Below are 20,497 nucleotides of genomic sequence, written 5' to 3' on the forward strand. Positions count from 1 at the left end.
TATTTATCTGCACTTTCATTCACTTTGTTTTACACCCAACGCAGTTCATCTCTCTTTTAATTTTCTTTCAATACTCCAACACACCTAGCTCGGCATTTCCTCCGGCTTCAGTTGCCTACTTAGCGTCCCATTTGCATTTCCCTCGGCATTCGTCGTTATCCCGGCATTATCCAGCTGGAAAAAAGAAAAGGCTCCATCTCCATCTCTCTATTTAATATTCAATCGCTGGAATTGTTTGCGCCCCTTGTTGGCAATGCAGCGCCTGACCATTCGGACTAAACAAAAGGCGGCATAATTTAGTTTTTATTAAATTCTTCAGTTTAATGCGTTTTATTCGGTTTAATTTCTCTCTTATCCTTTTTACACTTTGCTTCTGTTATTATCTTTATGCATTTTAATTTTAATTTAACTTAGAAAACTAATTTATAACTAGATTGTGTGTCTTCCCATTGTTCTTCTGACGTTTACCCACTCTGCTATCCTTTAAATGTTCTGCGACCTTGTGTGGCCATTATATTCGGTTTATGCGTATATGTTCTGCTTTGCCTAACCATTAACTTAATGCTAAACATTCTCTTTATATTGTAGTGTATGCCATATAATATTTAAAATTATTCTGCCTGCAGGCAATTCTTTTGTTTAATATACCTTTAAGTGTGTGTCTGTGTTTCGGGTTGAGATTTAAACAGTTTGCTAGGCTAAAATGTTTTTCTGTGGTATTTTTGCATTGTTAATTTAGTTTCTGCTTCTATATTCCTTTAGGTGCGTCTGCCAACTAACTCACTTGGTGAAAATAAAACTTAATCATTTGCTACATACACAAATCATTCCGAGTACGAGTTTGTGAGTGTGTCTGCAGGTGTTAGTGTTTGCATTGTTCTTACGTCTAATGATTTATTTATGCAATTTACAATATTCCATATTGTGCTTAAATGATTGCTTCTGCCCTCGCCTTCTCATATGCAGATTTCCATTTGCTAATTGTAAGCTTTTTGGTTTTTACATTCTTCAAAATACTTTGCAAACATTTTGCAATATCCTCTTCATTCGATTTTATTTCAATTTATGTTACAGTGGGAAAATTTGAACACTTTACAGAACATTCACGTTAAAAGGGAAAGCTTGGGCTCCGCTTAAACGATCTCTATGGCCTACATTTACATACAAGTCTCAAACAGTTGGGGCTATCCTATATTTAGTTAGTTCTTACAATGTTAGCCGTCTAATTTACGATATCTACTTTAATGTTACCCGGAAACGCTTGTGTTCATGTCTGTTCGATTCGATACAACAAACTTAAGGCGGGAGAATCAAAGTCTGGATGGGTGAAGGTGAAGGGTTAAGGGTTAAGGGTAAGGGAAAAGGAAAGGGATTGCTTAGGACCCAGAGAAAGTTCTGTGGAGAGCCAGTGCGATAAATTATTTAAATACAACACTGGAGCGGATGTGGCCCGAATTAAAATTTCATAAAGTGGAGCACACTACAAAGGGGAAGCCCTTAATGCCACTCGCGATTTTCGGCCGGAATACTCGACTTAGCCCTTCGCTGTGAAAGGTTCAACAGCCGGAGGTCCTCGAGCCGGAGTCCTTTGTGTCGCGAGGAGCAGGTGTCGCCATGGCGAAAACACATGCCACTTGGCTCTGAAGTGGATCCGAAGGGGTGGCTCTGGGTGACTGGGTCTTCCCCGTCGATTGTCAACTAACAACGCCTCCGAGAGCACGACAACTCAATCGGCACCGTCACACACACAGGAACCCCCACATGTCTAGTCGTAGGCCCGGGATTTCTTCAACCCCCCCTCCTCGGTTGCCTTCTTTCTTTCTTTCCTTCTTGGGGCATTGTTCTGCGGGGAAGCTGCTGAAAACTTTATATTAAATGAAAAAGTTTTTCAATTACATCTGCGGAAATAAAATGCTGCCAGCTTGCCACTCGAAGCACGCAGCAAACAGAAACAAACAACGACAAGAGGCTTTTGTTTAGCGGCGTCTTTGTTTTTCGGCTTTATTAGGTTAGGTCCGCCTATTGTTCTGCCAAATACCCTAAACGCATGGAGTCCTGGGAAAAAGTGGTCAAAATGGTGGCAGGAAGTGTCAAATTTCAGGGGGCTACCAACATTTTCCATCCTAAGAACTTGAATTTTTGGTAGCTATTTTACCTTCAACATATACCACTTGAATAACACATGCTGACAGAATTAAATCTTAAAAAAAAGAAATCAATCAGCAATCAGAATGTTTTCAAAACACATCGAATTTTTAAATAGGCTAAGTTTTACCTATACCTTAAATAAACTTTATCGAAACGCTAAGAAATCAAAACTCAAACTTGGGTATTTGAACTTCGGCTTGCCGGTGAATTCCTGTTCCTGCGCTGCTTTTATTTGGTTTTCTGGGCCTTCTTCTTTTCGGACTCGCAACTCGAGCTCTCCTCTGCCAATTATTAGGTTAAACTTGGGTCTGCCTTTTGTTTGCTTGTTTTTTGCGGGCAGGCCAGCAAACAGAGAAGGTAAAACGGGGAAAAAGGGAAAAGTAAGCGAAAAGTAAGCGAAATCAGGGGACGGAAACAAGTGAAGAGTGAACTTAGGCTATGAGTGGTTTGCTGATCAGCCAGGCCATTTACAGAGCCACTGAATCGTCTAAGGCCGCTTCGTCCCTGGCAGGCTGCTGGCCGGGTCAAATGTCGCTGGTCTCCTGCCCGTCGCCCCCGTACCCCTCGTCGGGGCTGTCGGCCAGGGGCCCATTAAGCTGTTTGAGTTTCGCGGTGTCCGGGTTGTTCTCCTCCCCGCCGGCAGGTGGCGCCGCCGCCCCAGCAGCCTCCTCCAGACGCGGCGAATTCGCCTCGCTCTCGTCCAGCTCCGGGATGGTGGATGTGGCTGTGCCTGTGCCCGTGGCTGCCGGCGGAGGTGGTGTACCCAGAGTCGGTGTGGCCACCGCCGGCTGGCTGGTGGGCGACTGGGCGAAGCGGTAGCCGGGCAGACAGCTGGGCCACTGCTGAAACGGCGCCGGCATCACCGCCAGATCGCTCTTGTAGCCCTCTGGCGGCGAGGGGAACTGGTGTTGCTGCTGCAGCTGCAACTGTTGCTGCTGCTGTTGCTGCTGTTGCTGGAGCTGCTGCTGCTGCGGATAGCCCTCCGCCGTGAAGCGCACATTGGGCAGCTGGTACTTCTCGTAGCTCACCGCCGGACCCCGCTGGATGAACTCGGCCTCGAGGCTGTAGCGCAGGGTGGGGTTGCCGTTGACGCTGCCGCCACCCAAGTTTCCGCCTGCCGCCGCCGCCGCCTGGAACTGCTGCTGCTTGTGCAGCCTGTTGTGTGGCAGCGTGCGGTAGAAGTTGGCGGCGGGCTGCACCTGTTGCTGCTGCTGGTGCTGCTGCTGCTGCGGTGGCTGCTGCACCAGGTGGGCACTGCTGTAGTCGTAGGCGAAGGATCCGTCTTGGCCCAGGAAGCACACCGGGTTGAGGTGCACGTCCACCTGGTGGGGAGCCGGCTTCAGTTGCACGCCGCGCGGCAAGGTGGTCATCGCCTGGGCGAAGCGCCCCATCAGCGGGTGTGCCGCGTGCGGATGCTGGTGTCCCGGATGCGGATGCGGATGTGGGGCGGCGGCCAGCTGGTAGCAGCCCTCGTACTGACCGCAATCGCTCTGCGTCTCGTACTCCCCGGCGCCGTCCAAGCTCACGGCCGTCTTGAGCTTGTGCTTCACGCTCTCCGCGTCGTTGACCAAGTCCGGGTTCTTCTCCTGGTAGTTCCTCAGGGAGGCGGGGGGCGAGCAGTAGGCCGCAGCCAGGCCATGGCCATTGCTTAGGAGCAGCGGTGGGGAACCCGGTCCCGTGCCCATCAGGTTCACGTTCAGCTGCAGCTGCTGCTGGCCGGGATTGGGCGTGGCGTAGAGCAGCAGGTTCTGCTTCATCTGATTCCCCAGGATAATCCCTCCGCCGGCTGCTCCGTTCGCCGCCTTGGTGGGTGTCAAGGTGTCACCCATTAGGAGTCCCGCATTCGCGTTCAGACTGTCCCCGCCATCGTTCAGGATCGAGGCGCACTTCATCATGCCCATGCCCGTGTCCTGGTTACTTCCCGTGGATGAGTCCGTGCCGCCGGCAATGCTCGTCACCTGGTCGCACTTCTTCCGCTGCTTGGCCGGCTCCGAGGGCTTCTTGCACTTGACCACGATGGTGCAGAGGAGCACCACGAAGATGATGCCCCCGCCGGCGCTGCTGGCCACTATGTAGTTCATGTAGTCCCTGGGGAACGAGACCTCGTTCACCACCGGCGGCTCCTTGATGATCACCCGCAGGGTGTAGTTGCTGAATGTGGTGCCGGCGATGTTCTGGCCCACGCACGAGAAGGTGCCGTTGTCCTCGGCGCCCACGTTGTAGATGAAGATCTCGCTGCGCTTCTCCTCGGCGCCACTGCCTCCGATGGTCTCGTCGATGTAGTAGTACATGTGCAGGTTGTCCACCAGGCTGTCGTTGCTCATCACCTGGCCGTTGAACAGCCAGAGCACCTTCGGCTCGGGAATGGCCCGCACCAGGCAGGTGATCGACATGTTCCGCCCCTCGCTCACCTCCGTGTAGCTGGACTGGGGACTCACCTCCGGCAGACAGGCCAGCTGCTCCCGCTGCAGCCCCTTGATCACCTGGCCCTTCAGCCGCGCCGGCTCCATGCACTTGGGCTCCTCCGCCAGCGGCGTGTTGTAGTTGACCAGCCAGGAGTGGATGTCCAGCAGGCGGCAGTCGCAGTTCCATCGGTTGCTGTGCAGACTGATGCCGTGCAGCGACTTGGGCAGGATGTGGGGCCCCTGGATGAACCCGATCCGGTTGCCGTCCAGGCGCAGCCACTCCAGGTTGTCCATGCCCACGAAGGCCTCGTTCTCGATCCGCTCCACCTGGCAGTTGGACAGCTCCAGGGTCGTGAGGAAGGACAGGTGGCGGAAGGCCGATGTCTTCAGCTCCCGGATCGGGTTGCCACTCAGCGAGAGGCGCATCAGGGAGCTGTAGTCCTGGAACGTCTCGCTGGGCACGTTCTGCAGCGCATTCTCGCTGAGGTCCAGCTCCACCAGGTTGGTCAGGCCGCGGAAGGCCTTCTCGTGGATGCGGATCAGCTGGTTGCGCGACAGGTAGATCTTCTGCAGGTTGAGCAGGTCCATGCGCAGGAAGCGCTCCGACTGCAGCACCTGCAGGCTATTTCCGCTGAAGTTGAGCACCTGCGTGCCCGGATCCATGCCCTCGGGCAGATTGGACAGCTGCTGGCCGCCGCACTCCACCGTCTGCTTGCCGCCCTTCCACTTGCACACACACACCTCGGGCGGACAGGCCCAACTCAGGGCTAGGAGTGCCAGGAGTGGCAGGAGCGGTGTCCAGCGTTGCACACCCCTCATTGTCTCAAGTGGCTGCCTCTTGGTTCGCGGATTTCTCTGTGTCTAGTTTGTTGGGCTCTGGCTTTAGCTCTTGGGTAAATATTGTCGCCAGCTGGCTCACGTTGGCATGTCAAATTATGCAGCGCTGTTTTGTGCGCGAGTAAATGTTATTAGCCGATCGGACGCTGTCACGTCTACTCGAACAGAGTCGGGCCATAAAAGCCGAGCGTCCCGCACTTTAGTCGCTGTCGCCGGGCCGCCCGTCATTGTAATGGCGCCGGGGCTTTTGTCATGGCTGCCACTTCCGCTTCCACTTCTACTCCTTCAGCGGCCTTTGTATTAATTTCATAAAAATGCCAGGCTCTTGATTCTCGCTCCACAGCGCCCAGAAGTAGGCAATGGAAATGGGCTCGGGGGCTATTGTCGCCTCTTGCGGCTTTCTCACTTTCTCCGCACGCCTTTCTCCGCTTTCCTCTCCCCTCTCCCTCTTATCTCCCGGCAACGCTGTTTCACTGCCGGCAAAGAAAGGCTTTTGTCCTTAATGAAATTATAATGTAATGCATTTGCGAGTTCTTGTCGAAGTTGTTTTGTGCCTCCTTAAATGCCGGGTTCTGGAAGAAAATTAAAAAAGTCACCAAGAAAGGATTAGTAAAAGGGTCTGGAAATAATTTAATATTATAACGAAGATGTCCTTATATATTGTATGATTTTTGTACAAAATATTTCGAAACAAAGTGCGCTTGAGCAGAGAGTTAAAGTTATGTAAAGTGCTAATTATATGTCTGAGGTAATAATTTCCAACATTAGTGCAGGTTTTTTGACTGAATATCAAGCCACTATATATAAAATTACAACTTTTTTTTGATTAGTCATTTATTTTCTTAAGTTATATAAAATTATCTACCTGTGTATGACCACTGGATTATTTTAAATCAATTATTTTAGGTTACAGGTTATTTTAAATGTAAATGATGTATCATAAAGTAATTATTCCTAACAATGGTAAAAGTTGTATTTATTTGCTGTTGAAAATGACACCCAAAGTTTAAACAACATAATATAAATTTAAATTTCGTGAAACCAATTTCCCCTTTTCGATAAATCATTTATTATCTTTGTGCATTTGTAAAACTAATTTAAAATCTATGACCCCGTCGATTTCGGATTTATAAAATGCGATTAAATTAACAAAAATGTGGCTCGCAAACATTTTACTTTAATCCTTACACATTTTATGTATTCTCTGATTAGAGTCAAACAAATTTTCCGCCGTGCGATTAGCACACAAATAAATTGAAAATAATTTTGCTCATTATCTGCCTGACATAGACCCATAAATTAAACGCAGCAGAGGTAATATATTCCCAATAATAAGCTCACTGCCAGTTTCTGTGTCTGAGCGGGCTGATTTATTTTTAACAGTTTACAACGGCAGCTGCAGGCTGCATTTCAACGAGCCTTCTCAATTATTCAAGTGTTTGTTTTCTTGCATAATAAATCGGATCGAATCGGATCGGATCGGTTCAATTTCAGCTCACGAGTGAATCAAGGGCCACAACAAGCTAATTATTGCACTCTTTTCCCGAATCGATATCGCAGTTATGTAAATATATATCCGGGCTGGATGAAATGAAATGTAAATCGCACTCCCAGCATTGACACAGCGAAAGTACCAATTGAGTGCGCATTGTCCGACTTTAATTGGATGGAAATGGATTGGTCGCTTTGTTGATATAATCCCAATCATTTGCTGGCCCCATTAAGAAGCATCATTATGTTTCCACCTTGTCCCTGCTATTATTTTCTTATTATTCATATTTTTATGAGGGCAGTTCATTAAATTCCCCAGGTCCAAGCTGACATTTATATTTGTCAAAATTAATCTAAGTGAAAAACAAAAGGCATACCAAAGTAGAGCAGGAAACGAGAGCAATAAACAATTGAAAATGTCAGGCATAAATCATGCAACATATTGCACGATGCCTTAGTTAAATAACAGATAAATTACAGGAAAATTAACTTAAATGCAGGTTTATTGTGCGCACCGAGAAACTGTGTGTACGTGGAAGCCACCATAAAACAAAGCCCCGGATTTTGTCTCACTTTCTGGGTAACCCAAGATGAGCTGGTCGCTGGACAAAAGCGGATCCTAAGAGATTCCGGCGCTTCATTAGCTTCCCCCACGCCAAAAATAACAGACCGTCTCGAATTTCAGTTGGCTGAAAACGAACTGAACCGTCTGGCGCCAATGCAAATCCGTAATGGATACTCGGCTTCCAGCAAATTGACTTGATTTGGCAGGCACCTGAAGTCTGTTTTTCGACCGACAGGACGACATTATTAATAACCGAGCATTAATCACGACCTGCGACTTTCTATGGCCTAATGCCGCCGCAGCTGCTTTCTTCTTTCGGCTTTCACTCAAATGTTTGGTGCTTAGCAGGAAATGTAAGTCGTGATTGTAATGATACACCGGCCAGGTGAGGATACTTAAGGCCCTGACTTACACACAATGGGAGCTTGTTAATTAGGAGAATGTAATGGAACCGATATTATGTAAAGGAAACTCGACATAACACGCATATTGCACACTGAAATTTACTCAAAAATAAACTGCGATTATTTAGATTTTCCATTGGTCAACTGTAGATATTTGTATTGGCTTTTGCCTAATTGAACAATTTAATAGTTTTTTCCTACTGTTTTCGTTTAGTTTATGCCGAATCGAAATTTTAATTAAATTTCGGAAATGCCTCTCTCTTTCGCAACTTCTGCCCAGAGATAAATGGAAAATGTTCTTTCTCATTTGGTTGGCTTGTCAGCAAACATTTTTTGACATTTTCATTTGTCAGTTATGAAGCAGACACAGACTCGAGATAGAAAATCCTGGCTCGCATTTGTGTGAGTGGAGTGTGCACATTTGTTATATCCTTATCACAGAATGATTTGACAGTCGAGACCAAGCGGCAGTTGAACCCCTGCCAGTGTGTGAAGCACTCACTTTCGCCCGCTTCCATCCTGGTCTGAAACTTTTTCTATCTTGTGTGATTTAATAAGATGACATGAACGTAGCAGCCTTGGGCCATTTGAGAGATTTGTAAAACTCCTGCTACGGCTACGGCTATGGAGACTGCTACTGCTATTGCTGAAATTATTCGGGCTAGATAAATATTTATTTTATTTTTCACATTTGCCATGTTTTTGCAGGCCCACGCGTTGACACGTCTGCTAAACTGCTGTCATTGGAAATAATTTCAATTTCATTCCGTTGGCTCGATCGAAAAAATCAATAGGCATTTACACCAAATTGACCTTTCACTCACGAGCAAATGAAAATTTCATAAGAAATTGATTGCGAAATCGGGTTGCTGTAAAATCCCTTTGAAATATTGATGCCTCCGATAGTACAGGCAATTGATGCGAATAATTTGTGTGCGAAAAACGACTTTATCGGAGCTTAAAAGTTATTCTGGCTTGAGCATGTACAACATGACGTATGTGTGATAATTAAATGTGTAATTTGAAAGGTTGAATTTATATCGTCATGGTATCCGGTAGCTTTGGATTTTGGGTCTGTCAGTTACAGTATTAATTATGTAGAGTGCTTTTCCTGGTTAACATTTATTTTATTTTTTTAAATTACTCTTTTTCGAAGAGGTTTGATGTTGCAAAAGACAACTTATACTATTTACAATTCAGGAAATAACATTTTAGCACTCAAATTCGGGTTTATTTGTATAGCGGAATAAATAGTTTTAGCTTAAATTCAATTTTCTTGGGCCAATCTAAGCGCTTAAGTAGTTAGAGTGCTTTAAACCGCACAGAATTACGGCCTAGGCCACTTAATAGGCCTAAACCTAATTAAAAACTTATCAACAGCTGCGTAGAATGGCAGGCAGTTTGCTAGTTGCCATTAGCAACGCGAAACCCGTCAAGACCAAACAACTTGGGGCGATTTCTTCAACGGCTAACAAATTGCATTACCAAATTTGGGACCAGGAATTTAAAATGCTCTCCTTGAACTTAAGTTCCGTGGGCCCTTTAAAGCCGCATTCGGAATTAGTCTAGTGGTCGGGGAAAAACTTCAATGGGGCCCTGCGAACACGTCATAACATGTGGAAATTAAAATTTACATCACAACTTAAGCGACGTCCTGGCTCAGGCCCTCGACCCGTCGAGATCCGTTTTTGCCGTTTTTTTTGGCCGCTCCTTTTTGGCAGGCAGAGCACTTAATTTGGCACATTGCCGTGCATATTCTGGCAGCGAGACGACGACAACAATCCGCCCAGGTGCAGCCACGGTGGCGACAACAAGCAGCATTTTGTTGTACAATGCATACATTTTTTACAACCTGCCAAAGGAGACCTAGCAGCAGAAACACAGCCTGTGTTGTCAACTGCAGCTAACGAAAATTAGCTAAAATGTGTGTCATATAATATTATATTACAAACTTATAGGCAAGAACCTGTTCGAGCGATAAAAAAACATATTATAATTATTATTAATATAATATAATAAAAGATTAAAGAAACAGCGCGAAAATAGTCGTTGGGCTTAAAAATGTAACTTATGTAATTCTGTACATTCATTTTATAAAATTTTTTTTTTTTAACCGTATTTTCACTTGCTCACTTAACTTCAGTGATAGTTGTCTCCCTTTCTTATAATCTACAAAAGAATTAAGAGGGCATAACTCTTAGAACTCACAATTTCGTTCTACTTTATGGTTTGTCAATAATCGCAATAAAATCATTTTTTATAACTAATATAATATGTTTTCTTTAATTTTACGTAACTTTAATGACCAACATATATTTTTTAAGACTCTGACCAAAGCTTTGTTCATGATCAGTAAATAAAATAATACATCTACTAAACATAAGGTCAGATAAGGTATCTTATCCAATTTTAAACTGCATTTAGCTAGAAAGAAGCCAAGTGCTCACCACTGACAACAGCAACCGAAATCGCGGCAATGGTCATAAAACTTATACCTTCGCTACGAATTACCAGGCCGCAACTAGCCGCAGCAACAACACCGTGGAGAGGTGGGCGCAGGGGCGTGGCGGCAAATAAAATTACGCATGCAATGGCAAAATAAAATATGCATCAAAAATAAGCTGCAGCTGAATCCGAGAGGTGCAAAAAATGCCATAGCTTACAGCAAAAAATATTTATATAAAAGTAAATAAAGGAGCCAGGACTTTTGGGTTCGTTAAGCTCTGCGGGTTTGCAATGGGAGTGATGCGGGTAGATAGAAGGTCCATGGACTCAGTAGGTAATTCTGCGGCATGCATTAAACATTTCATGTCCCATAGAGATCTTAGAACTGTTTGTGTGCAATTAGTTTTTGTATTTTTTTTAGAGGGCATCACAGCTTCGGCTTGTCATTATGAATTCTGCCCGCGTTGCCGCTGTTTTATGTTAATTTCCACTTTACGCTCGCCGGCACAAACACAAACACAAATACAAATATGAATATGAATGTAGTCCAAACAAGCGTTTGTGAGAATTTTCACTTAAAATATATTTTATTTCGTGAGGGCCCGGCAGCAGCTGCTGCTGCCCTAAAAGCTTTAAGAGCCTCGCGCGTTCCGCACGAAGCGTATAAAAAATCAACTAATTTTCATTTTATGCTGCAGCAGAAACAATTTTAATTCAAGACAAGAGCGGCAGTCGCACTCAGAACACACCCCCCCCCACTAACAGCCTCTAAAATTTTAATAGCTCACACATTATAAACGCAAATAAACGCCTCTGCCGGCATTCCTTTGAGCACTTTCGTCCTGCTGCCAGTTCGCATTTCGATGTACATTTGCCTAGAGCAGCTTAGGTTGTTTGTGGCATGTGCACTTAGGGCGGGGCACCGGATTCGCGGGGCGGCGGAATGGAAGGAAAGTTTCCGAGTTTCCCGAGCCACCCCCCAGTTTCCCAGCGTCCAGCGCACACTTTAGGGGATTTTCCTTTTCTCACGCCCCGCCTGCAACTTAAAGGCACTAAAGTTGCACAGAATTAAGCATACTTCCAGGCACTCAGCGGCATATTATGTTTATCATTATGCTTACACTATGGGTATATGGGTATATGGGCCCTAATGTTGCCGTTTTCTTGGCCAACGGCAGCTGCTGCCCGGAAAGTTCATTCCGGCCAGAAGGTGAGTGGCGAGGGGAAATCATAGCACTGCACAAACTTTTTAATTGCTTTTAAAGTTTCGCAAATGTTGCGCAACATTTTGGCTATCGAAAACAAATACCGAAGGGGACATTTTTTATTTTGAATAAATTATTACTAAAAATACTCTAAACGGATCTTAATAAAAGCAGGAAAGCAACGCAGTTTGGCTTCCACTTGCGTGTTGTTTATTAACTTTCATGTACTCTTATATGCAGCTTAATTGCTTTTTAATATAAGAAAAAGTTTGCACGAAAACAACAGCTGCCAAAGGGAAATTGTGAAGGAAACCAACGAATAAATTTGTTTTTCATATTGTTTGTTTTCGGTTAAAGAAATAACGACAGCGCAAATTTCTTACAAATGTTTCGGATAAAACGAAATTATGCTTGGTGCTATATTGAACATTCTTTTTATTTTAAGTAACTTAAGGTGCATTTTATTGTGTATTAAAAAATGGCAGGCTTTTTAACCCCACACTAATCAGCAGTCATTCTATTATCGTAAATACATATGCTGTATGTTCCCCTTCCGCTTTTCAGGTCCATTCAAATGCTGCAAAATCCTCTTCTTTTTGTCTCATCTTTTTATTGCCCTTGCGTAATGTTTAATTATACGCTGGCTGATGACGTCGTGATAGCTTTTCCAGCTTCCTTCTTCTTTTTTTTTGGCGCATAAACATAACGCAGTTTATATTTTATTTATTTTTCCCTTTTTATTTTGGCTCTTTGCTGCTCATTTTCGGGCGGGAAACCCGGCTAAAAACCAATCATAAAAACCGTGCCGTAGCCCAGAGTCTACCAAACGGTTTTATGACATTTTCCTGCCGGCGTGATCCCACCAAAGCCACGCCCTAACGCCCCAACGCCCCCGGCTATCCACACATGCGGACGGGTAATTTGCCATAAAAAATTGGAGCACAGGCTCGTATTTGTGCAATTTCACAGAAATTGTCAATTTGCACTCCCCCGAAGTCTAAGCCGGAATGATGATGACGAGGAATGTCGGCTTTCCAGGACGAAGGGTTCTGTGTTTTACAAGTAGATAAGAAAGGAGCACGCAAATACGCGTTGATATTTTTATGTGTCTACTCTGTGTGCATCGGAAAATCGACTGTTAACATTTAACGCTGCAAATTTAACCGCATTTATGTGTTCTTTTCGGGTTCCCTGGCTTTATTTGATTTTCATTTAATTTCACACACTGGCTGGCCCTTAAAAATTGGCATAACAATTACGCCGGAAATAGGCAATGACAGTTGAGTGCAGAGGAGTGGAGTAGAGTGGAGTACTGTGGGGGTGCTGTAAATACCGGACTCCGAGGAGAGTCCGCTCGGGATGCGACTATTTGCCATCTGCAGTGCACTAACAATGGGCTGCCTCAATGGCACGTAATTGCAGTGCACACAGTCGCAGCGCGCACAGTGGGGCCTATTGCTGGTAATAGACCCAAAAAAGTAATTGGTATTGCTGTCGATGGTTTTAAGAAACAACGCCAACTAGAATTTTTTTAAAAAAATTGTAAATAACTCAAGTCCACAATGAGAAATGTATTAGGGAATGTACTGCCAAAGAATTTTGAAGTGTTAAGTCCGGCTTAAAAAATTATTACACTTTAAATGATTTTATAAGGGAACACACGCACAGTTTTAATATTCTTAAATAGCTATAAGACTTTGCTTTCATTAGGAAAAATAACTTAAGTATAAATCATTCGATTTCAAAGGAATATAGAACTAAAGAAAAAACAGTCGAACTTCGACTTTCCTAAGACAAATTCTATAGATCGAACCAAACTGAAATATATATATTTTTATCTAAACCGAAACACAATGGCTTCGATGCAAAGATAAATAAATTAAACCTACTAAAATATATATATATTTCTCAAACACAATGGTTTCGGTACAAAGAAAAAAATATATATTTTTTGGTAGGTTTAATTTCTTCAACATAAACTCTCGATAAATTGTTATAAATTTTATAGAAATCACCTAATAAGATAAACGATAAACGAACGGGGACAATATTGAACTCCAAAATCTAAAAGTCCCATTTTATTTAAAGTCTTAAATTTCAGTATCATCCCACGGTATATCCAACTATTGTACGGCAGTGCAACATATCCTTCCGTTTCCGTGCGTCAAGGAGACGCTTTTTCTCCTCGACTTGCCGTCGATGATGTTGCAACTTGCAATCCAGCTGCAGTTGTTGTTGCTGCTGCTGTGGATGCCTCTTCAGACCGCCTTTGTTGTCGCTGGCCGTGTGAATGAGTGCAATTAGCAGAGCCACTTGCCCTCAACGATGTCGTTTTTGTTTGTGTCCGGCTCTGCTGCTGATCCGTCGAGCGACTTGCATTAAAAATTAATTGTCCCCTGTCTGAGCACCAGTCTCCTCCGCCTGCATCTGCATTGACATTGTTTCGGGTCGTGATTGCGCAGCACAAAAGTCGATTAAACAAGAAAATTGTCGAGCACGAAGTGGACAAGGCTGCGTTGTCTTCCAAATTATCGAAATATTTTCCCCGAAAAGCTTCTGTAAGCAATTCAGTTTTGTTCTTGAATACGCAATAAATACATGGAAATTGAATGCGTTAAAATATCTCAGTTAAGACCCCCGTCGGCCTTCAAGAAGGATTAGCGACCTGAATTCCTGTATTGGGATTTCTTTGGGGCTGAGCAATTTTTGATTAAAATTACATTCGCTGCGGCCTTTGAAGTGTTGGGCCTCGGACGTCTGCTCTCGTCCCTTAACCGGAATTTCTCGGCCCGGTCAATATTTTGCCAGCTTAGGCAACGCACGTGAGCTGGGCCAGAGGACTGTTTGGATGAAAAATCCTCTGCCTCGGCCAAACTACGGATGGTCACGTTCACGGGGCTTCCTTCTCTGCGGGATTTCGTACCTTTTTGTGGACCGGCCTTTGGGCCGGCATAATTTGCTGGCACTGGCACTGGCACTGGCCACGTTAAGGTCCGGTCCTGATGGATTGTTTGACTAATTAATTTTGCTAGAAAATTTCAGAAATTGCATTTGGCCCGGGCCAAAGTTATTAAATTTTTAATGGACGCTTAAAGGGCCGAAGGCGCTTTATGTGTTTTTATTTCGCCCTTGCCGGCAACCAGCTGTTTAGCATTTAAAGTGATTTTCATTTGGATTTTTCCTTAATGCTATTACGTTCTGTTCGTTTTCCCTCCGTTCGCTTCCTTTGCTCTCGGCTCTCAATTATTTAGCCATTGACAATTAGAGACTTTCGCAGATGCTGCCGCACCTAATGCTATTTCGCCTCATTATTCTCAACAATTGTTCATTCTGCAGCGATTTTCTTGGGGAATTAAATCTGATTCATTGAATTCCTTTGACCCCATTATCGCTCACTCCTCTGTGTGGTCGAGTGTCGCAATGAATCGGGTGAAAATAAAGAAAAAATGTTGCTATAATTTCATTAAACTGGGATTTATTTCTTAGAATTCAATGTATCGTACTGCTAAAATGTTTTGTAATATTGACAAGTGTCTGGCTTCTGGATTTTTGTCTGCTCATAAATACTTCTTAACGAAGAAAAAAAGATGAGAAAGATTACTTCAATATTTATAAGAAGCTCCAATATTAGATAATTGTAAAGTATTATTCGTGTTAATAGAAAATTGCTATCGTCACTACATTTTTAGCTCGCCTAGGGCTGAATTTTTAATGTCATGTTAAGGCTCAAAATTGTATTGTTTTCAATAAGATTTGAAAGCTAAGAATTTCAATTTCGATAAACAGAAACTGACCTGTAAACCTAACATGACATTTAGAAAACGTCTCTAAGGGATGATTTCGTTTGAAAAACTTAAAAACAATCATATAGCAAACACAGAAAACTTTATCGGAGTAAGAAAAGGTCTAAAACAGAGTGTAATTGTCGTCAATTCAATTGTCGTACTGACTGACAGTTCTACGTTTGAAATGGACGGTTGTCAACGCGCTGGCAAGCGAGTCTGCCTTACTTACGTGCTTTCATTTGTGCTGCTTTCGGCCTTTTTTTACTACCTAATGGCGCACAATAGCAGGAACAACATGGGAATAGTGCGACTTCGCGAGGATGTGGATGATATATCGGTGAGTCTGTCTATTTAACGCTTTCAGAGGAAACACTGACCCCGTTAATTTTTCCCAGCATATGCTCCGCCAACAGCAGATGGAAAGCAAGGGAGCCCAGATCTCGAACTGCCTCGGCGGAGAACCAAAGGGAATGGGCAGCGGATCGGGCAGGTGCGACAACCGGGAGGTAACCGCCTATGTGGACACTCTGTTCAAGCGCAAGATGGGCCATCTGATGGACGACGTGTACAACCTGAAGAAGCAGGTGATGAGCGCCGACTGCTCCGCCCGAGTTGGCCAATCCGCTCCCAAAAGCGAGACCGTCTCGGTGGGCAAAGCCCGCATAAACTACGCTTCCGAGGAACTGGGCGCCAGGATCATCGACGTTAAAGCCCCGCCCATCGGAGGCACCAATGTTATCAAGACGCTCCTTGGCCTGGACTTCAGTGCCAATCCTCCCGTGAACATGCTGCGTCCGGCCCTCACTCCAGGATCCTGCTTCGGATTCAGCGGCAGTCGGGCCACGGTGATCCTGCACCTGGCCAAGTCCATCGTCGTGGAGGCCATTTCCCTCACCCACGTGGCCCGCGAGATGACCCCCACCCTGTGCGTGAAGAGTGCCCCCAAGGAATTTGATGTGTACGTGAGTACGGATCGACAAGGTCATCCATTCCGCAGTAACATCTCCTTTTTTGACCAGGGTCTGCTACTGGACAATTCCAAGCGAGAGCTGTTGGGACAGTGGACCTTCGATAACGCGGCCAACAGGCGCTCTCAGACCTACAGTGTACACCACAAAGGCTTTTTTCGGAGGCTGGCCTTCAATTTCAACTCGAACCACGGCGCGAATTCCACCTGCATTTATCGGTGAGTAGTTAGAACGAGGAAAGTGGCCTAAAAACTAAGCTCTCTTCTCATTCGCAGTATTGAAGTGTTTGGGAGACTGCAGAAACATGACTGATTTCGTGCTTACAACAATAATATATTTTGTTAATTATTTTTTAGCCTTAATAAATATTGATTGTTTAAGTTAAATTGTGTATCGTTAAAGTACTAAACGGAAAGTTTATTGATTAAGGTTTTTTTCACTTTGCAGACAAATTACTGAAAGAACTCACATTCAGATTTCTTAGCAAGATCCCATTTGAAGCTTAAGCTAAAAGATTCCGACATTTGAGAAATTAAATTAAACAAGATTTAAACTTGTCGTCCGACAGCCAAAGATAATATAACAATGTATAGATTAGGTATTAGAAAAAATTATCTAAAAATGGTTCCAAGGTAATATATAAACTGGAAGCCTTTTATTAATTAATTAATTTTTCCCAAATGTAGATTATAATCAGCTAATTCCCAAAGGATGTAGTAATTTTGACATTTTTGAGGTCATTTTGGTTTTTGGTATAATGTATAGTATAACAGGTAATGTCATCTCATCTTAATAAAATTTAAAAATTTTATTTTGTAAATTTAAAATTTAGTTTTAACATATGTCCACAGGGATAAGATAACCAAAACCTTTAAGCAAGGCCATACATAAATCCATAAAAAAGCAAAGGGAGGAGTTATATCTTCTGTTTGCAGAATGTTCCCCTGCTAAACGGTGCAACTAATTTTAATTTCGCAGCACGGCCAGCTTGTAAAATTTTGGGATCCCCAAAGACTTGTCGCATTCGCTTTGATCTTTCACAAATGCTGTTTTCGTTTAATTTCGCTCGACCTGAATGCAGAGGGGTAAGCATGGCATAAAAAATGCCGCCCAGGGACGAAAAAAAAGAGGACGTTGAGTAAGGAGGAGGACCTGAGCGGCGGTCTCGAAGTCAACCGTTTGATCTGGGCCCCGGGCACAGTGTCACATTGTCCCTGCCCCGGGACTAATTAGCGCATACAGGAGGTGCCCCTGCACATGCGTTTAATTAGTCGACAATATGCTCAGTTGTCATCTGAGATTACACGGCGTTCGATGGGGAATTCTGCAGCCATCTGCAGGGAACCATGTGCCCAGAATTGTTTCATTTGATTTCGATTCGTTTGATTTGATTTAATGCGATTCCATTTGCGACTAGGAATTCGTTTTCGTAATTTTCAATGGTGTGTGTTCCGAGTACACACACGGGAGGACATGAGCACAAAAGTCTGATTGTCTAAATGTGAATGTCGGTGAGTTTGTGTGGGAGTTGTGCTTGATTTTGTTTGCGCACAAATTTATTTCCGTTTTTCTTCTGACGAGAAGGGTATGGGGAATTTTCGGCGGATTTGGATAAATTAAAGAAAATGTTTTATATTGTTGAACAATTTCTTCCAAATACACACATATTCCATCAATGTTATTCAAATTTGGCTCATTGAAGGTAAGGGAGACATATAACGAACATTTCTTATTTACAAAGCTTGAATGTTTACAATTGACTGAGTTTAAGACAAACTTGAGAGACTTAACTTATTTTTTAAGCGAAATATTCAATGAGTTGATCAAATAATTCTAATAAATTAACAGAAATTCATAAAATGTCTTAAAATATATAAAACTTTGTTAATAATTTTGTAATAAAAATGTAAATGTCAAGTTAGTGCATTTAATATTCGTTTTCAAACGGCTTAATTATTTCCGTTTTCTTTTTCGTTGCCAGCGCAATTGTGGCTTGTTTACACGGCAGCCAGCGTTTCGTTTCATTCTGCGGTCTGCGCTCTAATTGCGCCTCGGCAATATATCAGAGTCCACCTCCCCCAAGCACCACCCACTCGACACACACACACACACCCACCTGAACCAACACCCACCAACACACACTCATGTATGTAGATAGCTCCCCACTTTGGGTTTTTGCGCTTTTTGCGCTATTTCTTAGCCAGCTGCTGCCGTTTTGCCATTTGCTTACGCGTTAAAGCTGACAGGTAAAATGGATTTGTTACGGCAATAGAACAGGTACTTGAAGTGGGAGGGGGGGGAGGGGTGTTGGGCAGGCCAAGGATGGGGATTTCGCAGAGCTGGATGGAAAATGCATGACAAGTGAGAAGATAACCCATGTGGTCGTGAAGGTGCAGCCGGAAAATAACTTGAATGGTCTCGGGTAATATTTAACGGAAATCCCTACTGTGAAAATCCAGAGATCTTGATATTTTAAGCTACATTCAAGTTTAAATACCCAAATGTTCTAATTAGTAATGTATACTTCTTATATAGACTTTTATAATAAAACACTTATTCTTACTTAAAACTTTTTTGTTAGCCAGGACATGCATTTATGTTTTCGTTTAAAAAAAGCCTCAGTTTAAGTACCTATGTAAATCAATATAAAATATATAATAGGTTATGACACTTTTTAGCTAATTCTGCCGTTACAAAGTTCAATAGAAAATTTAAAACTAATATTGCTTAATTACATTGTGCAACATTTTAAGCGTTTTAAAATGTAACTGCATTTTTAAGTTTATATTCTGAAATTATGTTTATATTCTAGCTTATATATTTCTGGTTTTCCTCTCGTTTAGATATTACAGCTACTTAAAGCTTTGAGAAACAACTGCTATTTTTTAAAGAACAATTGGAATTTTATGTTCATTATTATTATTTTAGGATGGGCCAAGGTAACAAAATGCAAAGAAAGTTTCCACCTGTTACACGCATCTCAATGAATACAGTACGGTGAAAAAATGTGGTAATCAGAAAGTTTATCTAATTGGTTTTACTTGTGACAATCAAAGCCTAAACAAGAGAGAACGCTATAGTCGGGTGCCCCGACTATCAGATACCCGTTACTCAGGTAAAGGGAGTGCGAGGGAGATGGAGATAGAAACTTTGATCACGCATAACTTTTTAACGAATGGTCCGATTTGAAAAATTTCTTCTACATTTCGATAGGTATTGATCAACACAATAAAACTGAATTTTTACTTTTCCGAAATATTTAAATTTTTAAAATCGTATATAAGCGATTGTGGGCGTTAAAGGGGGCGTGGCACCTTTTTGAAACAAACTTGCGCTGCGTAGGAACTCCTAGAATCTGCATGCAAAATGGCAATATTCTAGCTTTTATAGTTTCCGAGATCTCAGCGTTCATACGGACAGACAGACAGACGGACAGACGGACAGACGGACATGGCTATATCGACTCGGCTAGTGATCCTGATCAAGAATATATATACTTTATATGGGCGGAAACGCTTCCTTCTAGCTGTTATATACTTTTGCACGAATACAATATACCCTTTCACTCTACGAGTAACGTGTATAAAAAGTTAGCGTTATATGAATCTTTGCTTTCCTCAAAAGGTGTTGTCTTTATACCAAGCGGTCAGTTGTTTTGGATAATTGTATTTTTCAATGGCTGAATATGAAAGTTTAACCTTTTTCCAGAGCTATGCTTTTTAGCCTGAATATGGACTTTTTGGTAAGTTGAAAAACACATTTGAATAATGAGAGCGCTGAGAGCTGTTGCAGTTTGCTGAGTGCTCTGTTCCATTGTTGCTAGCTGGAAGCCAAAAGCTGAAAACTGGCGAACTGGCAAACTGGCAGCTGGCAGGCAGCTGCTGCTCCTGGCTGACGTCCTGAATCCTGACAGGACTGCGCTGTCTGCTGCCCGCCACTGACATTTTGGGATTTCGGGCTGAAAATTTGAGTATGCATGCTGGATGGGCTGGCTAACAACCAGAGCAATAATAATGGTAAGCACTTGCTGTCGGAGTCGAAAAGTTTTGAGTTTGTGCTAATTATGCCGCCAGGAGTTGGGCACTCTCGCATTCGCAATGCAAGGAGCTTGGACTGGCAGCTAATTTTTGCCAGCTGTCAGCGCTCTCCATATAAATCCCTCAAAGTCAACAGCACTGCACCCACGTGACACATCAATTCGCATTCATGTCTGTCGGTGGCACACGCACATACCCGTATGAGTA

The 20,497-nt window shown here is 43.4% G+C and overlaps 2 protein-coding genes across 4 annotated transcripts in view; one reads left to right on the forward strand and one right to left on the reverse strand.

Annotated features, from left to right (window-relative positions):
• Positions 1 to 308: 308 nt before the first annotated feature.
• The window catches only part of LOC108045861, a 52,834-nt gene continuing 32,645 nt past the window's right edge, over positions 309 to 20,497 (reverse strand). For both annotated transcript variants that reach the window (XM_017125309.2, XM_017125308.2), the window contains one exon: positions 309 to 5,962. In XM_017125309.2, the coding sequence (XP_016980798.1) occupies positions 2,673 to 5,372 (2,700 nt within the window). In that variant the 5' untranslated portion in view covers positions 5,373 to 5,962 and the 3' untranslated portion in view covers positions 309 to 2,672. The remainder of the gene's footprint in view (positions 5,963 to 20,497) is intronic.
• LOC108045864 (SUN domain-containing protein 3) lies at positions 15,397 to 16,639 on the forward strand. Of its 2 annotated transcripts, none has more exons than XM_017125316.1 (4): positions 15,397 to 15,622; positions 15,681 to 16,247; positions 16,305 to 16,471; positions 16,529 to 16,639. In XM_017125316.1, exons 1-4 carry the CDS (start codon positions 15,470 to 15,472, stop codon positions 16,563 to 16,565), a joined length of 924 nt encoding a protein of 307 aa, XP_016980805.1. In that variant the 5' UTR covers positions 15,397 to 15,469; the 3' UTR covers positions 16,566 to 16,639. The 2 variants fall into 2 exon arrangements, with proteins under 2 accessions (XP_016980805.1, XP_016980804.1); XM_017125315.1 differs by having other exon boundaries at positions 15,681 to 16,243.

The sequence above is a fragment of the Drosophila rhopaloa genome, unplaced genomic scaffold (assembly GCF_018152115.1).
Source record: "Drosophila rhopaloa isolate 14029-0021.01 unplaced genomic scaffold, ASM1815211v1 contig_2, whole genome shotgun sequence".
NCBI classification, from domain to species: Eukaryota; Metazoa; Arthropoda; class Insecta; order Diptera; family Drosophilidae; genus Drosophila; species Drosophila rhopaloa.